At 37.4% G+C, this 16804-nt stretch overlaps 1 protein-coding gene across 1 annotated transcript in view; it reads left to right on the top strand.

Moving 5' to 3' along the window:
• NCOA3 (nuclear receptor coactivator 3) overlaps window positions 1-16209 on the top strand; it is a 79500-nt gene extending 63291 nt beyond the window's left edge. Inside the window, exons 7-24 of the mRNA XM_074157592.1 lie at window positions 167-341; window positions 892-1080; window positions 1336-1437; window positions 2247-2387; window positions 3593-3740; window positions 4658-5046; window positions 5315-6195; window positions 7705-7840; window positions 8431-8466; window positions 8959-9147; window positions 9690-9932; window positions 11317-11443; window positions 11934-12105; window positions 12888-13184; window positions 14298-14402; window positions 14889-15111; window positions 15319-15493; window positions 16053-16209. Of these exons, the coding sequence (XP_074013693.1) occupies window positions 167-341; window positions 892-1080; window positions 1336-1437; window positions 2247-2387; window positions 3593-3740; window positions 4658-5046; window positions 5315-6195; window positions 7705-7840; window positions 8431-8466; window positions 8959-9147; window positions 9690-9932; window positions 11317-11443; window positions 11934-12105; window positions 12888-13184; window positions 14298-14402; window positions 14889-15111; window positions 15319-15493; window positions 16053-16209 (3885 nt within the window). The remainder of the gene's footprint in view (window positions 1-166; window positions 342-891; window positions 1081-1335; window positions 1438-2246; window positions 2388-3592; window positions 3741-4657; window positions 5047-5314; window positions 6196-7704; window positions 7841-8430; window positions 8467-8958; window positions 9148-9689; window positions 9933-11316; window positions 11444-11933; window positions 12106-12887; window positions 13185-14297; window positions 14403-14888; window positions 15112-15318; window positions 15494-16052) is intronic.
• The last annotated feature ends 595 nt before the right edge of the window (window positions 16210-16804 follow it).

Raw genomic sequence — 16804 nt, 5'->3', positions numbered from 1 at the left:
CCAGACACAATTTTTCTCAGAGAAAAATGTAAAACTTCAGCTCTACCCTTGAAAAGATGTGCATGTGTTGTAACTTGACATTTATCACCCACATAGTTTTTAAACTAAATTTTGTTCAGAATTAGGCAGTGTGTCTTATATGATATGTTGTCTTGTTAATATTTAGGCATTGGACGGTTTCCTGTTTGTTGTAAATCGAGATGGGAACATAGTGTTTGTGTCAGAAAATGTCACACAGTATCTGCAGTATAAACAAGAGGATTTGGTTAATACAAGCGTTTATGGTATCTTGCATGAAGAGGACCGGAAGGACTTCCTTAAAAACTTACCAAAATCTTCAGGTAATAAAAGCTGACTTACTGCACTGTTACTAGGCTATTTGAAAACAATCAGAGAAGAACAAAACAAATTGCAGTGGATAATCTTTCAAAACAAATTACTTATACAAAGAATATTTGACCATAGAAATATGTTAATCCTGAAAAATATTACTGTGTTCTTACTAAAGCACACCACCAGAAATAAATGAACGGTACTTTTGCCTTTGCAGTTTGTTTGCCTGTAACTTAAAGCCAGGATACTAAAGGAACACGTTGCCTAGAGTCACAGGACTAGCTGAGGGAACTTGTTTTTTAAATATGCAGATGACTTTTCAGCTCTCCTTTAAGTAACTTGAAGTGTCTGGACGTGTCATGTAAGGGAAAGAGTTTTTTTTACTTGGTTCTCAATACTACTCTTCCCAAGATATAAAACTGATGGTATATTGAGAAAGCATCTTAATATATTCTTTAATCTTTATCTCTGTTGAACAGAGTATCTAAATTAAGAAAAATCAGTTATGAATTGATTTTATCTGAAAATCTTCACAAATTCTTACTGTGTTCTTTGAAGTTAATGGAGTTGCTTGGACCAATGAGACACCTAGACAGAAGAGTCATACATTCAACTGCCGGATGATGGTGAAAACCTCTCATGATCTTTTGGAAGACGTCGGCAGCCACCAGGATGCACGTCAAAGATATGAAACAATGCAGTGCTTTGCTTTGTCTCAGCCAAGAGCTATGATGGAAGAGGGGGAAGGTAGGAAATTTTGTGGAATTACTGTGCACAAAAGAAATCTCCAAGTAAAGCTTTTTGGTATTTGTTATGTGTTACGAAATCTGTAACTCCTGCGATCCTTTTTTAATTAAGTAGGAACAGGATGCAAAAACATAAATTCTTATTGTTTATACTTCCATTTTAACAATGAAGGATGCTTCAGCTATTTTGTTAGATGATTTAATAGAATAAAAGAGGAGAGAATTTAACGAAAAAACTGTTATTTTTTAAATACAGATTTGCAGTCCTGTATGATTTGTGTGGCTCGTCGTATCACAACTGCAGAAAGGGCATTTCCAACAAATCCAGAGAGCTTTATTACAAGACATGATCTTTCAGGTGAGAAATATACCCAAGATGAAGGTATGAAGTTATCTTTTTTTTTTTTGTCCATGTGTTCTTGTTTTAAATAAATCAAGCATGTAAATAAATCATGTATCTGTAGTGACCGGCAGACTTCATACTGAGAAGTCCCAAGTGGTTTTTGCAATGCACCTCTATTGGCAGTGGGGTATAATAACTGTGGGACACGTTTTCTCTCTGTATGCTAATATACTATTGTTTGGCAGCTTCTATAAAGCATTACTTGTGTTTTAACTTCGCAACGTTTCAAGTGGATGTCATTGTGCTTTCCTTTACACATAAGAAATATTTTAAATTATGATTGAAGCTTGTATTTTTCTATAGTATGTGAGCTAATGTTTAAAGTGGTTTAGGCTGTTTAAATTGAAATACTTATATAATCTGTATGGGGCTTTTTCAGATGCCAGTTAGTGTTTATGATGTTCATTTGTGGATGTAGCTGGTCAGTATTTTTGAAAATTTTACTGTGTATGCATCCTTTGGGTGCCTGTAGTCAGAGACTAAAGTCACTGTTTACTAAAGCTCCGGGATTAACCTGTAGGTGCTTAACTTCCTCTTATTCAACTACCTAAACTGCTTTTAATGTTGATGTTTTAACAAGCAGCATCATATTCTCACACAGCAGATAATTCATAAATATAACTTCTGCATACTCAAAATTTGGTGTTAGGCTGATGAACAATTAAAATGGTGATACTGGAGCCTTCTGAAACGTACCATATTTATACAAAAGGATTGGCATAGTCATAAAAAGTTTAATTTCTGTATTTTCTGTCCTGTTACAGGCAAACTTGTCAACATTGATACAAACTCATTACGGTCTTCCATGAGACCTGGCTTTGAAGATATAATTCGTCGGTGTATTCAGAGGTTCTTATGCCATAACGATGGACAGTCATGGTCAAACAAGCGTCACTATCATGAAGGTAAAAAATCTGTTTGCAATGTTGGTCGTGCTGCTTCTCCTAGTGGCTGCATTTTTTTCTGAAATACAAAAATGCTAAATTCTACCTGTGTTCATTTTTCTCGTATTTTTTGTTAGTGTTAATTGCTCTGACTCATATTTACAAGCTGAAGGAGGATAACCTTTTGAGAAATAAGAATTCTGATGGAAGTTACTTGGTTTTTCTAATGTGTCTTTTTTCATAATTTCCATGGAAAATATCACATACGTGATCTGGGATCCTGAAGTAATCTGCTTTTCTCCAGATCGGTATAGCAATGACAATTACAGCTGTATTTCTGTAATAACATGTAATCCTTAATTATTATTAGCTTGTTACCTTTGTTTAACATTAGTTTGACTTTCTTTTTATCCTTTCTTTTATTAAAAGGGTAGCTCACTAAAAGTGGTAAAGTTGTGCTGATGCCTTTTTCTTATTCAAGACAGAAGAGTTCAAAATATTGTCAGTGTTTCAGTGTTAGGTATTTTGTAATGCTAATTTGATAACCTTGACAGATAAAGTGAAGTACAATCACTGTCTTCAGTAAGAAAGATGACACTTTCTAAGTTTTTTAAACTCTAGTCTTTTTGAAGGATTCACAAAGTAAGTCAGGCAGAGGAGATATTAAACAAAGAGAAACTCATACTGGCAGAAAATGAATTTTCCATTCCATTGGAAGTTCTTCAACTTAACTGGTTAAATAAATCCTAAATTAACAAGAAATTTGGAGCTCAGATTAAAAGCAATGGTTTCTACAATTTTTTGATTGAAATGGAACTTTTAAACTTAAAAATACTTCCAAGTTTCATTTCTGTTCCATATTAATTACCTGTATATTTTAGTGCAATTAATATTTAAGTGTTGATTAGTTCTTCTCCCAAAGGAGAAGCCATGGAAACCTACTAACCTAGCCTTAGCAGTCTGGTAACAAATGTAGAACTTTGCCAGCTGTGCACAGGGAGCACAAAATAATTATCTTGTTTGCTTTTATCTTCCCTCTACAAATTTAGGAGAAAATGTGGAATACTTCCTTTTTCTGAAAGGAAGTATTGTGTGCATCTCTTTTTTTGCTTGCTTTTTTTTTAAATCTTGAGCAAATGAAGGGTAATCTGTTAAAAATCTGTAGAGTGCATATTAATAATTCTTGGGTTTTAAATATGAATTGTATTTGTTTATCTCTTTTACAGCTTATACACAAGGTCATGCTGAAACACCATTGTATCGGTTTTCTTTAGCGGATGGTACGATAGTGACAGCGCAAACAAAGAGTAAACTATTTCGAAATCCTGTAACTAATGACCGCCATGGATTTGTCTCTACCCACTTTCTTCAAAGGTGAAATCAGTGGTATCTGTTTGTCATTTAAGAGTCATAGCTGTTAAAAAATATATCTGACATTGAAGATACCTGGAAAAAAAAAAAAAAACCACAATATTTTATCTTATTAAAACTCAAACAGAGGGGGAATAACTTGGGAAGCAGAGTTGCATAGCATAGAAACAACTGTGTTAACCTAACACTGACAAGCCCAACTTAAATGTGTGGCAGAAAAACAGTCACACTCAGAAGAGACGTCCTTCCTCTCCTTTCCTGCATAGAGCCTGTATTATGTATTCATTATTCTTTTGGGTTAACATTTATAAGGTTGAAACACTGAAAATAGAAATGCTCAGCTACATGCTTTATCTTACTCTTTTTAATTGCAGACCAATTAAAAAGACAACAAAACCCCCTCAGATGCATCATTGATGACTCAAAGTTAAATGTACCTTAAATAGCATTTCCCATGACCTGTTCTTGTTGATTAGAAGAATAATTGAAATGCCACTCTGGAGGGAATCTGTCTGCTTCTGGCATTAAAGTGCCTCCAGATGCTGAAAAACGAGTAGCTGAGATGGTTCAGGGCATCATTAGTGTTCACAGCAGAATGGTGTCATGCATTGACTCAGGAAGGGAGTAGAAGGAAGATGATGTTTAAACTGATAAATCTGACTAATGACTGTTGATGAAAGCCTTTTGAAGGGGCGATACTGTGTATGTACTTAGAACTCAAATCACCTAAAGGACCAAGCACTTCTGTAATGAATAAATGAGTGGCACGGCTTTTGTGGAAGTTTGTATTCTCACATCTCTTTTTGAAAAAATATTTGGAAAATTATTTAATACTGTTATTCTGTGTTTGTGGCACTTGATTACAAATGAGGTTTTAATTTGTTTTCTTGGGGTTTCTGGGGATGTTGTTGAACTTACAGAGAACAAAATGGATATCGGCCAAATCCTAATTCAGTTGGGCAAAACATCAGAACACCAGTGGCTGGAAACACAAATTCTGTTGGTGGTCTGATGAACATGTCGCCTGGCCAAGGGATGCCAATGCAGAACAGGAGCTATGGCATGGCAGACCCCAGTGCAGTGGGGCAGCTCAGCAGCACTCGGTATGGAGGCCCTGGTAATATGGGGTCCGTGAACTCCGGACCCGGAATGCAGTCCTCTGCTTATCAGAGCAACAGTTATGGGTTAAATATCAGTAGCCCGCCGCATGGTAGTCCTGGTTTAACTTCCAACCAACAGAATCTAATGATATCTCCTAGGAATCGAGGGAGTCCAAAAATGAGTTCACACCAGTTTTCTCCAGTTACAGGTATTTTATTTTTGCAATAAGTTCTTTTTGTTTTTTGTTTTTTTTTTTAAACTATGTTTTCACACTTTTATCTGAATTCTATCTCTCATCCTTTTAAACATTTCTATATGACCTTATATGTGTTACTTAAATGTAGTATACTGAATTTCATGGTAAAAATGTATTTTAAAATAATTAACTCAATGTGGCAGTCATACATAATCCAAAGGAAAAGTAGTTACAGACAGTACCATAGTCTAATAAGTTTGATTTCTGTCGTGTGATACAGGTATGCACTCTCCAATGGGCTCTGCCAGCAACACTGGCAACAGCACTTTCTCCAGCAGTTCTCTGAGTGCTCTTCAAGCCATAAGTGAGGGTGTTGGAACTTCCCTTTTATCAACACTTTCTTCACCGGGTCCAAAATTGGATAATTCCCCAAACATGAGCATAGCTCAGCAAAGTAAAACCAGTACCCAGGACTCCAAAAGCCCTTCTGGTTTGTATTGTGAACAAAACCAGGTGGAAAGTTCCATCTGCCAGTCAAACAGCAGGGATCTCCTTAGTGAAAAAGAGAGTAAAGAGGGAAATCTGGAGACACCTGAAAATCAGAGAGGACCATCCGAAAGCAAAGGGCATAAAAAACTGCTTCAGCTACTCACGTGTTCTTCAGATGAAAGAGGCCATTCTACAGCATCAAACTCACCTTTAGACTCAAATTGCAAAGAACCTTCTACCAATGTTACCAGTCCTTCAGGAGTTTCCTCGTCAACATCTGGAGGGGTATCTTCCTCCTCAAACATGCACGGGTCGCTCCTGCAAGAGAAGCATCGGATTTTACACAAATTGTTGCAGAATGGTAATTCTCCTGCAGAGGTAGCCAAGATCACAGCTGAAGCTACTGGTAAAGACACATATCACGACACTAGCAATACAGCCCCCTGCGGAGAAGGCACTGTCAAACAGGAACAACTGAGCCCAAAGAAGAAGGAAAACAATGCTTTGCTAAGATACCTGTTAGATAAAGATGATGTTAAGGACCCACTTTCCAAAGAGTTGAAGCCTAAAGTAGAAAGTGTGGATAATAAAATGGGACAATGCAGTAGTTCTACAATTCCTACTTCTAGTCAAGAGAAAGAGATGAAAATAAAAACGGAACCAGCGGAGGAGGTACGGTATAATGTACAATGATGGTAGAGAAAAAAACAGTATTTTCTTATTACGGTGAATGGCTAAATATAGTACGCTCTTTTTAGTATGTGTGTGTAAAGATTTCTAAGAAAGTTCTGGGCAAATGGTGTGAAACTATACGCTCAGGTTTTATTGTAACTGAAAAAGCACAAAGAGAACTACAGGATATGTATATAACCAAATGTGCTGTACTGACGTCCTGGACTAATGTTATCAAGTTATGGTACAATTAAGGTAGCGTATATTTACAAATTATTCCTTAAAATCAGATCTTTAACATCTGCTATTTCACATACCATATGTTTGTGGCTTATTAGGAAGTAGAGCTGTAACTGCCTCTATAATTTGCAGTACAGTAGCAAAAGGTAAAATATGATTTCATTTTGAAAATATAAACAATACACAAAAATGTGTAATACTTAAAATAGCTATAGATTGGTTTTAGTTCACTCATTGGTTCGAGCACTCTTTTTTTCCTTAAATGAGGGAAATACATGTATGTTCAGCATTCAAATAAATACATGTATATTTATTTGTTTCAGTGTTTCTAGAGTTGAAATTCCAAGAAATGTCATGGTAGAGTAAACTATATAACCACGGCACAGCTCTTCTGAAAGCAGCAGTACACTTGTTAGGGACAGCTATTATTGAAATTATACAGTGTAGAAAATATTTCTGTTGTATTTAGTTCCTAAGTCACATTTGGAACTGCCACAAAGTAAATAACACTGCTCAGTATGGCAGTTTACTGAAAACATGTTGATATCTTAGAACCTGGATTTCCCAAGTCAGTAATAACTATGTAAATAAAAAATTACTGCACAATTTTTATATTAGCTAATGGCTGGCTATAAACAAAACACCTTATAACATTTTTTTGAGTACTACTTCTGGAAAAGTCACAACTGTGTAATAGTACCCAATGCATAGTTTTGGTACTTGCTCCTGAGATCTAATTAACGTATTCAGAGAAGCTTGTTTTGTGAAGATATGGATCTACTATATGTTCAATTCTTTTTCTGTTAAAACTGCATCTGATTTAAAGAATGTTAGGGCTCCAATTGACTAGAAAAATCTGTGGGTACTTTTCATATGTTGTGTTTACCAGTGATCAAATTAGGCTTTTTGTGTATGACATACATTATTTATCATGGAATGCTACACATTCTTGACATTGTTTGCTTTCATTAGTGTTTTTGTCTGTAATTTGTGATGACTGAAATGTTTATATTCAAAGGTGCTTTTTGTTTTATTTATGTGTACCTCCAGTTTTTCCTAATTCTCAAAACAAGCAAAATACTCTAAAAAAAGGAAGCTAAGTGATATCTGAAGTTCTTAGGAAATGGAAAGATAGTCCAAGGTACAGTCAGTGAACTAAAACATTTGTCTCCCAGTTATATCTTTTAAGATTAGTGAGGAGTTAAATAAGAGCTGAAGGATAGCCATACGATAGTACATAACCTTGGTATTTTACTGTGTCTTTTTCAGATGAGCGGAGACTTGGATAATTTGGATGCAATTCTAGGTGATCTGACTAGTTCCGAGTTTTACAATAATGCTATGTCAGCAAATGGAAATAACCTTGGAACAAAGCAAGCATTATTTCAAGGAAATGCCCTATTGGGTAAGGAATTTAATCTAATTTCTCTTTGGTTTTAAAATTAGGGTGTTCTTCTAACCTGATGTAAACATAATGCATCCTCAGATCCCTAGAGAATGCTTTCTTGATCTCCTGTATCTTCAAGGACAAATGTAATGCAAAATGGCTAATTATGCTTTCCTAGGCTGTTATGCAAACTATTAGCTGTCTTGACAGCTCCTCTCTACTATATACACAATGAATAATGTTAACTTCAGTTCCTTATTTTATGGTTTCTTCTGGGTTTGTCTAATGTAGTTTGCTCAGAGACAAGACATCAGGAAAAATGTTCTGTGAGTTGTAAGTTAAAACTGAGAATTTTTGTTCTTTAGAGATGACTACGGAAATAATACGGAATAGGTGACAAGCTTTTGATTTTCCACTTACTCTATGTGAAAACATCTCGTGGCCTGGAAATTCTTATCAGTAGCCCTCCTCGCCACTGAAAGGAATGCCCTTCCTTAGTAGGAAGCTGAGTAGGAGGGAAAGATAACCTTCTAATAGACCAGTGTCATTGTAGTTGTCACTTCCTTTTGTAACGTTAGTCGTGTCTTGATTATATAGGGCAACCTAAGGAGGTGAAACATGGATCATGAAAAACGTAGAAGCAGGTACAAGAACACGTAAGGCCACTGACACTATTGGCTGTGGAGCACAGTGATTTGTGGGTTAATCAGTCCATGGAGCACACTGTGCTCAGGAACACACTGCATCTGGATTCAACTTGTTCAGAATCATCTGACTTGTTTCTGTCTCCGTGTCAGAGCTGTCCAAGGGCTGGGCAGTCCACTCATACGTATCAAGGAGTCTGTATTACCAGCGTGTTTCAAAATGTTAAAAACATAGACCATTACAGAACTTAAATTAAAATGAACCTTTTAATGGTTAGGGCCAAAGGGAACTGCGTTTGGCTTTTTCTTTAAAAGGTTCTATGTACTCAAAATGTGATTTGTGTAGTAAGAACATAAGCAAAATAGCTATTCCTGGCTTGTTTAATGTCAAATATATGTGCCTATAAATACATCAGACTTCTTTTTTTAAGTCATTAATGGTACTTTCTATTTAAAACATACAGTTGTGTGCATCTTTTAATTCTTCAACAGGTGTGAGGAGTCCCCAGTCTGTGCCGACGACTCGCCCACCCTTCACCAGAGCCATGTCTTTAGACAGCCCTGTGGGCTCAAGTGCTCCAGTGAGGAATGTCAATGCCTTCTCCGTGTTACAAAAGCAAAACCTGATGGGTGGAAGTCCAAGAATGATTGAAAGCCAGGAAAATTTTGGAGCAAATCTAGGTTTGTTGATTGTGTACAAATAGACCTTATTGTAAAGGAAAAAGCTTTTATGTAAAAATTGTTGCAAGGTTATAATATGCATTTTGGTTAGAAGAAACCTTAACGTATTAGTATTAATTTTGCCATCAGCATATAAATACTTTTAAATTATTATTCCTGCTTAAAATTATAAGAACATAACTGTTTACTATCTGTGTATTATTACCAGTACTTTACTTTTGTTTAGTAGTTAAATTCTTTTTTACTATTTCAAGTTTTGAATTTAACATGTTTTTGATAAATAGAAGCAAGAGCAGGTCATGCCAGCAGTCAGTGATAGTATTTTTAAATATATTTAGATTAATATAGTTGTTTCATGGTTTAGAACTTGGTTTGGTAAGCTTTAGATGCCTTTGTAGGAGTTCAGTGAATTGCTCTGTCACTGGCAGATGGGCTTGTTGGTAAAACAAAACACACACACACACCCCGAAAATAATTCTAAAACCGAAATATGTGATGTATTCTAGATGAACAGTTACTGTATTTTCTGCTCTTCATTACAGCAAGTGCTCCCAACAGAAATGTAGCAGTGATGAATCAGCACCAGGCGGGAGACTGGGGTTTGCCAAATTCAAAGGTGAGCAGATTGGAACCGACAAGTTCTGCTTCGATGTTGAGAGCGGGCCCCGAGTTCAGCGCGTCCCTCCCCAGACCCTCAGTGGGTGGCTCCATGCCCGGGCTGCCCATTCGGTCCAACAGCATACCTGGGACACGGCCAGTGCTGCAGCAGCAAATGGTTCACATGAGTAAGTGCTTTACTTTTTATTGTCCTACTTAGCACAGTCTCACTAGTTCCTTAGTACACGTTCATCATCAGGATCTTCTCAGTTTTGGTAGAATACTAACTTGTCATCCAAAGGCTTTTTGAGGTAAAGACTGTCACTGTTCACTGACTGGGACATTTGATTACTTTTTTGTGTTCTGTTTGTTTTCTTATGTTGATATCTGTGTGTTTCATGTACAGATAATTCATGCTGAGTCTGCAGGTTTTTTGGGAATAATTTCTCTATATTTCTTTAGTGCGGTACTTCTCTGCTAAGTTTGAGGAACTAAATGCCATCTATGATTATATTTGAAAATACCCATATACTGATTAATTTAATTCTATGTATGATATAGACGTTTTCTTGCTGTTAACTTGGTAATCAGGGTTTTTTAAAGCCCCTTGTTAAGTATTTCAAAATTCTTCTCGCATGGAGTATCCAAATTTAATATAAAACCACATTGCAAATACAGGTTCTCTGTTCATGTTTCCATGGGAGAAAATAAGCTGAATGTCTAAAATATGAAGAGAGTCTTAAAGCCTGTGGGTTTTTTCTGTTCTATATCTCTAACGAAGATGTAGCTTAGAGCCATGTCCTGTCTCATGTGCCAACACCGGCATCAGCAAAAAGGGTGAAAAAGGCAGTGGCGTTGCTTTTTTCCTTTCTTATCATGGAAGGCTACCAGGGCTGTTACCAGTTCTCTTAGACAGACCTACTATTTCAACGTGACATGTGGGTATAAGGCGACTAATCAGCAAGAAATTTGTTCAGTCTTAACTGAGTCAGAATTCCTCAGCTTAGCTTCCTTGGAATCGTTATTGCTAGGTGATTCCTACAAATATTAGGAAATAATGGAATGGACACAAACTCTCCTGTGTAGTGCTGTATGTCTCTGAATAGGCAGAAGGAAGGCCATACTCCCAAAGAGTAAAATGTAACATGTTATGTACCTTGTGTTTCTTTTGGTTTTCACCTGTTTTGGAATTTAAAATCCCAAATTTTGTTGCTGTCACTATGACAATGTATATTTGCTACGACCCAGATTTCATAAACTCATAGCTTTTTGGATGTAAAGTTGCTGTATACATCAAGTTCCATTTTTAGGGGCTTAAGGACTAGAAGTAGCAATTCTGCCCTAATAGAGTAGCAGCTCTAGATCACTGTCATATTTGAATCTGTGGTCTGTTATATTTCTGAAATGATCTTGTGTGAGTTTATGTATGTATACACTTTAAAACATGCTAATGGAAAGCTCATGAACCTGCTTGACAATTTGTATGATCATTCACAATGCTTTATGTGAACACTGGGAGAGCAAGATGACACCTTTTGTTTTTAAAAAACACACAAATGTTTTCCCTTGCAGGGCCAAATGAGATGAGCATTGGCATGGGGGGGAATCCCTATGGACAGGCAGGACCATCTAACCAGCCGGGATCGTGGCCTGACAACATGCTGTCCATGGAGCAAGCATCGCGGGGTTCACAAAACAGGTAGAATTGGGGAAGGTTTTAAGATAAGGTTAAATACAACTGTTCACTGCTTGTCAGATGAATTTAAGACCTGGAAAAAAAAATGAATGTAGCATATACAGTGGGGATAACAGATTGGAGTCAGAATCTGTTTCCATTCCTGCTGATGATACGACACTGGGTATCTTTTAACCCAGCTCCACAAAAGGCATTGCTAACAAAATCAATCAACCCTTGTGTTGGGAGGCACAGAGAAAAGAGGTGGGAAAAAGTGAAATCATGTCTCTCTGGTACATGCAGAAACCAGGAGAAAATGGAATTTATGTGTGTTCAAAGATACGTGGCAGTTGACCTGACATTCAAGACCTAAATTTGGGACTTAAATTCTTTAGTCTTACTTCAGTCCTCTGGCTGATTATAGCACTTCATCATCTTCAGGTCAAAATCTTGTATAAAAACTATGTGTATGCCTTCATAGTCCATAATGGTTGTAATGTTTTTATATTTATAGACAATTAGTTAGAAACTCTTTGGATGACCTCTTGTGTCCAGCACCAAATATGGAAGGCCAGACTGATGAAAGGGCACTGCTGGATCAGCTGCACACCTTGCTGAGTAACACGGATGTCACAGGTCTGGAAGAAATTGATAGAGCATTAGGAATTCCTGATCTTGTAAACCAAGTAAGTAAACAGAGATTTTCACCATTTATTTTCCAAAAACCTGTATTATTTTGTTACATGTAAAGAAGGTGAAGAGGGCCGCCTCACTCCCTCGGTCTTCTCACTTCCTTGTCTTCGTTTTCCTAAATCTGCCTTTGGAAGCACCTACGTTAAGGAGTGATTCTCATTGGAGAAGCTCAGTATTGATTAAATTTCTTGTGCCTTACAAAAACATAAAATGGCAGTTTCTTATCTAACTTTATTGTAATATGCCTTGGTGTACAGATTTTTTTTTTTGGGGGGTGTAAATCATTATAATTCTATAAGCAGAGAATTGTGTTGGGTTTCTTTAGTAAACTATTGTCCATGGAGCTTGGGTTGTGAAATATTTGCCTGGCAGTGACATGTTAGTGAGTAGGACACTTCCATCTCCTCCAGTTCCAGCTTGAATTTGCATGGCCAGCAAATAGGAAAAAGAAATTCTAGGAATAATTTGGAACTTGCTAACACCCACAAAATCACACTGTCATTTGTACAAAGAGCAGTTTAAAAGCGTGGAAGGGCTTGAATAACGATACTGGTCTGCCTGTGTAAGCAGTGTGCATCAGAACTGATTAAAAAATTATTAATAATAACTTTTGCTATTTCATTTGTCTGGAGACAAAACTAATAGTAATCCATCCACGCTATGTTCTACCCAAGAAACGATTAGAAGTTGTATGCTGTGTTAGCTTTATTGTTTCTTTCGGAATTCCTACTTTAAGAATACACTGCTAGTGAAAACACTTTTGTATCTGTTGAAGGGACAAGCTTTGGAACCCAAACAAGATTCATTTCAAGGTCAGGAATCTTCAGTTATGCTTGACCAGAAGCCTTCGTTATATGGTCAGCCTTATCAAGGGCAAGGGGCAGCAATGCCAGGAAGTTTTAGTAACATTCAGGGACAACAGCCAACCTTTAATTCAGTGATGAATCAGATGAGCCAGCAGAGCAATTTTCCACTTCAAAGCATGCATCCTAGAGCAAATGTGATGAGACCTCGAACCAATACACCAAAGCAGCTCCGCATGCAGCTCCAGCAGAGGCTTCAGGGGCAGCAGGTAATCTTTTGCTCCTGCATTTACACTTTCTTCTTGTTTCAGAATGGAATAAGGTGCACACTGAGTTGTGTTGCTTCACGAATATGAAAACTGACATTACAGCAGATGATTGCAAGGAGGGATCTTTCGTTTTGGCAGTGCTTTTCACAGAGTGCCTAATGGCTGTAGGAGTGAAAGAACCTTTATTAGGACAAGGGTTTCTCCTTCATCGGCCTCTTTAGCTACAGCTTGGATCGGTTCCTGCAGCACACATTATTGCTACTTAAAACAGTACTCTTGTATGACGTAGCTCTGGATGATCCCTTTATCTGTGTGAGGATTTAGTATTTTTTCTGAATGTCGCTGATAGCATTAAATGGGCAGCTGTGTTTCTCCTGTAAATGAAATGTTACTTCTTTTTCATTGTGTTTTCTAACTAATCATTTGGGCTTATTGAAATATGGGTTGCTTTCTCATTTATTGATTTGATGTCATTTTAGGTATTTTCTTGGGATGAAGTGTGAGAGAGTAGATAACAGCCACATACATCTCAACCCTGGGTTGAAAGCACTGCTTAAAAAATTGCCCCATGATTTCATCACTGTGAAAGTACAGTCCTGTTATCAAATGCAATGTATAAATAGAACTTGGAAAACGGAGATAGTGCTGTGTGACACGGAATGGCAGTGTTTAATCCTTGGGAAATACTGTGGACTCTCCTGGTTGGTCTGTGCCACTGATTCAGTCTGTATGGCTTTGGGGTTTTGTGATGGAGAGGGAAGGAGACAGAATTTTACGATTTTAAGCAAAGTGAGTGGTTGTGCCCTTCTCCTCAAAACGTGATTTGGAACAAATATAGTCTGCTATATATTCATTCTTAAAAAGTGCTAATTTTGAGGGAATGAAAAAAGAAGCCAGTTAGTTCTGCACTGTCTGGAGGGGTTTTCCTCCTGTGTGTGTTTGGGCTGCTTAACCAAATAGTTTGGTACTTCAGGTACATCAAATGCCACAAAATTCAACCATTGCACTTTAGGATTTGAGAGGTTTGTAAAGAATGTTTTTGGAGGAGTTGCCATTCCTTTGTTCAGATACTGGTATTTTCAAGCTAATAGTGCTAAAATGTCTTTTTCCAAGTTTATGAATCAGACTCGTCAAGCGCTTGAGATGAAAATGGAAAATCCAGTCAGTGGTAATACCTCAGTGATGAGACCAGTTATGCAGCCACAGGTGGGATCACAGGTAAGTAATTATTGCACTAGCCACCTCAAACAGGAGCTTTTTAGACACATCTTTTACATGTCTGTTTAGAATTTTGACCTTTTGTGGTTCCAGAGCTTTCTTTTTTGGTTCATTGTTTTTTTTTTTTCCCTCGGTACAATTAAAAAAAGATGGTTTTTTTTTTAACCTCTCTTATTCATGAGATTTCAGAGGGACTTGTTCCTTAGATTGTGCTATCAATACAGTGTGCCAATAGTCTTTTCCATGTAGGATGTGACAGATAATCTGCTTTATCATTTGTTTAGCACTAATGACAACTCAATGAAAACCTTTGCCTGATATTTTGATGATATTTGTGCTGGTTGTGGGTTTTCTTAACTTTGTGTTCTGGTAATGGATATGCTGGGTCTTGGAGTTAGAAAGAGTGTACGTGGTTTGACTGAAAACATGATTTCATTTGTAAAAGTGTTTTCTAATACGATTTTTCTTTTCTTTGTGGGATAGCAGCAAGGTTTTCTTAATGCTCAAATGGTGGCTCAACGTAACAGGGAGCTAATAAGTCATCATTTTAGACAACAGAGGATGGCAATGATGATGCAGCAGCAACAGCAACCTCAGGCCTTCAGTCCACCACCAAACGTGACTGCCTCAGGAAGCATGGACAGTGCTCTGACAGGCCCTCCAATGGCTCAAGTTCCTCCGCAGCAATTCCCTTATCCACCTAATTATGGTACTAGTATTAACATCTTTGGTTTTGTCTGTCTGGTTTTCTTTTCCCTCTCTTCATTTATTATTAATCCAAACTACCTAAATATCAATCATTCTGAAAAAAGGAAAATCCTTCTACAAAAAAGCATGACTTTCCCTTCTCATCACTGCAAGAAGATAAACTGGGTTATGATAACTGAAATATATTGTCTGTCCTTTGTCTTTTAAGGAATAAGTCAACAACCTGATCCTGCGTTTAGCAGAGTATCGAGCCCTCCCAACCCAATGATGTCATCAAGAATTGGACCCTCCCAGAATCCAATGATGCAGCATCCTCAGACAGCAGCAATGTACCAGTCCCCTGAGATGAAGGGCTGGCCCTCGGGAAGCATGGCCAGGAGCAGGTGAACTTCTCAGTTATAACCGATAGGTCAAAAATTGTCTTTCATTTTGTCGGAATGTGGAGCTACATTAAATAGCTTGTAGCAGGAAAAGGGCTTAGAAGAGGGGAAAATAATCTCTAGTGTCTACATTATCCTTGATCCTGCTCTGGTTTAGGAAATAGACTGATTAAATGACACTTATGCTTAGCTCCATTTATTCTTATTGGACCTCTGCAATCTTTGTAACTAGAAGCAACACTCAGTCTTTGAATACTCAGAAAATAACTTGGGGGGGGAAATAGAGAAGTTCAGAATAGTATTACAATGGCCGGTACAGCCCTAACAGAAGCCTCCAAGAAGGTTACAATAGGAAATGCACACACACGCTTCTGGGCGTATCTAAAAATTCAGAATTCCTTTTAGGAGGGAAATTTGTTTCTACATTAAACAGATACTTGGTAGAAACAAGTAATGTAAAAGTAATTTTATCTTTCACATGTTGACAGCTGGTGCAGGGAAGGCAATATATCAATGTGTAAATTTCTTGGAAGGTAATTTTACTTGTCCTTTTGTGCTTCAGTTCTTTCCCCCAGCAGCAGTTCAGCCATCAAGGCAACCCCGCAGCGTACAGCATGATGCACATGAACGGCAGCAGTGGCCATATTGGACAGATGAATATTAATACCATGCCTATGTCAGGGATGCCGATGGGTCCAGACCAGGTAAGTTGTACATAAAATGTGATTAAAGGAACTGTTGACTCTTTTTTCCATTGAGTACAATTTGCTTTAAGCCATTACTCTGGCACAATCCTGTTCTCAGTTATCCTGTTTATATTTATATCTGTGGGCCTACCATTTGTTATGTCCCAAGAGACACCTTATTTTTGATGATATTTAACTCAAATCCATGATAAACCCAAGCTGTGTGCTGTGATTAGCTGTTGACTTTGAAGTATCATAGGTAGGATCAAGACTTAAACTGCACAAAGGATGCTTAAATACTTCTGAGCCTGAAGAAACCCCACAGAGCAAAACACAGAGAATGTGAAAAGCATCTTCAGCAGATGTAGATGATTATATTTAATAGCTCTCATGAGTCAGACCAAGGATCCTGGTAGCACAGTATCCTCCCCCTGGCAGAAGCTGATGATGATACTTAACCTTGTAATACCTTATGATAGCTTGTGTATGAATAGCAAGGAGCTGTGGAAAACCTAGGCCCGTTATTTAAGGGAAAAGTGAGCTACTAACAGGCACTGCAAAGAAGGCTGGAATACTAAATATACTTTTGCTGTAATCTTTCCACAAAATACCAAGGGATGAGCAATGT

This window comes from Numenius arquata, chromosome 12 (assembly GCF_964106895.1).
Source record: "Numenius arquata chromosome 12, bNumArq3.hap1.1, whole genome shotgun sequence".
Classification (NCBI taxonomy): Eukaryota; Metazoa; Chordata; class Aves; order Charadriiformes; family Scolopacidae; genus Numenius; species Numenius arquata.
The sequence above is the reverse complement of the archived record's forward strand: the minus strand, read 5'-3'. Positions and strand labels throughout refer to the sequence as shown.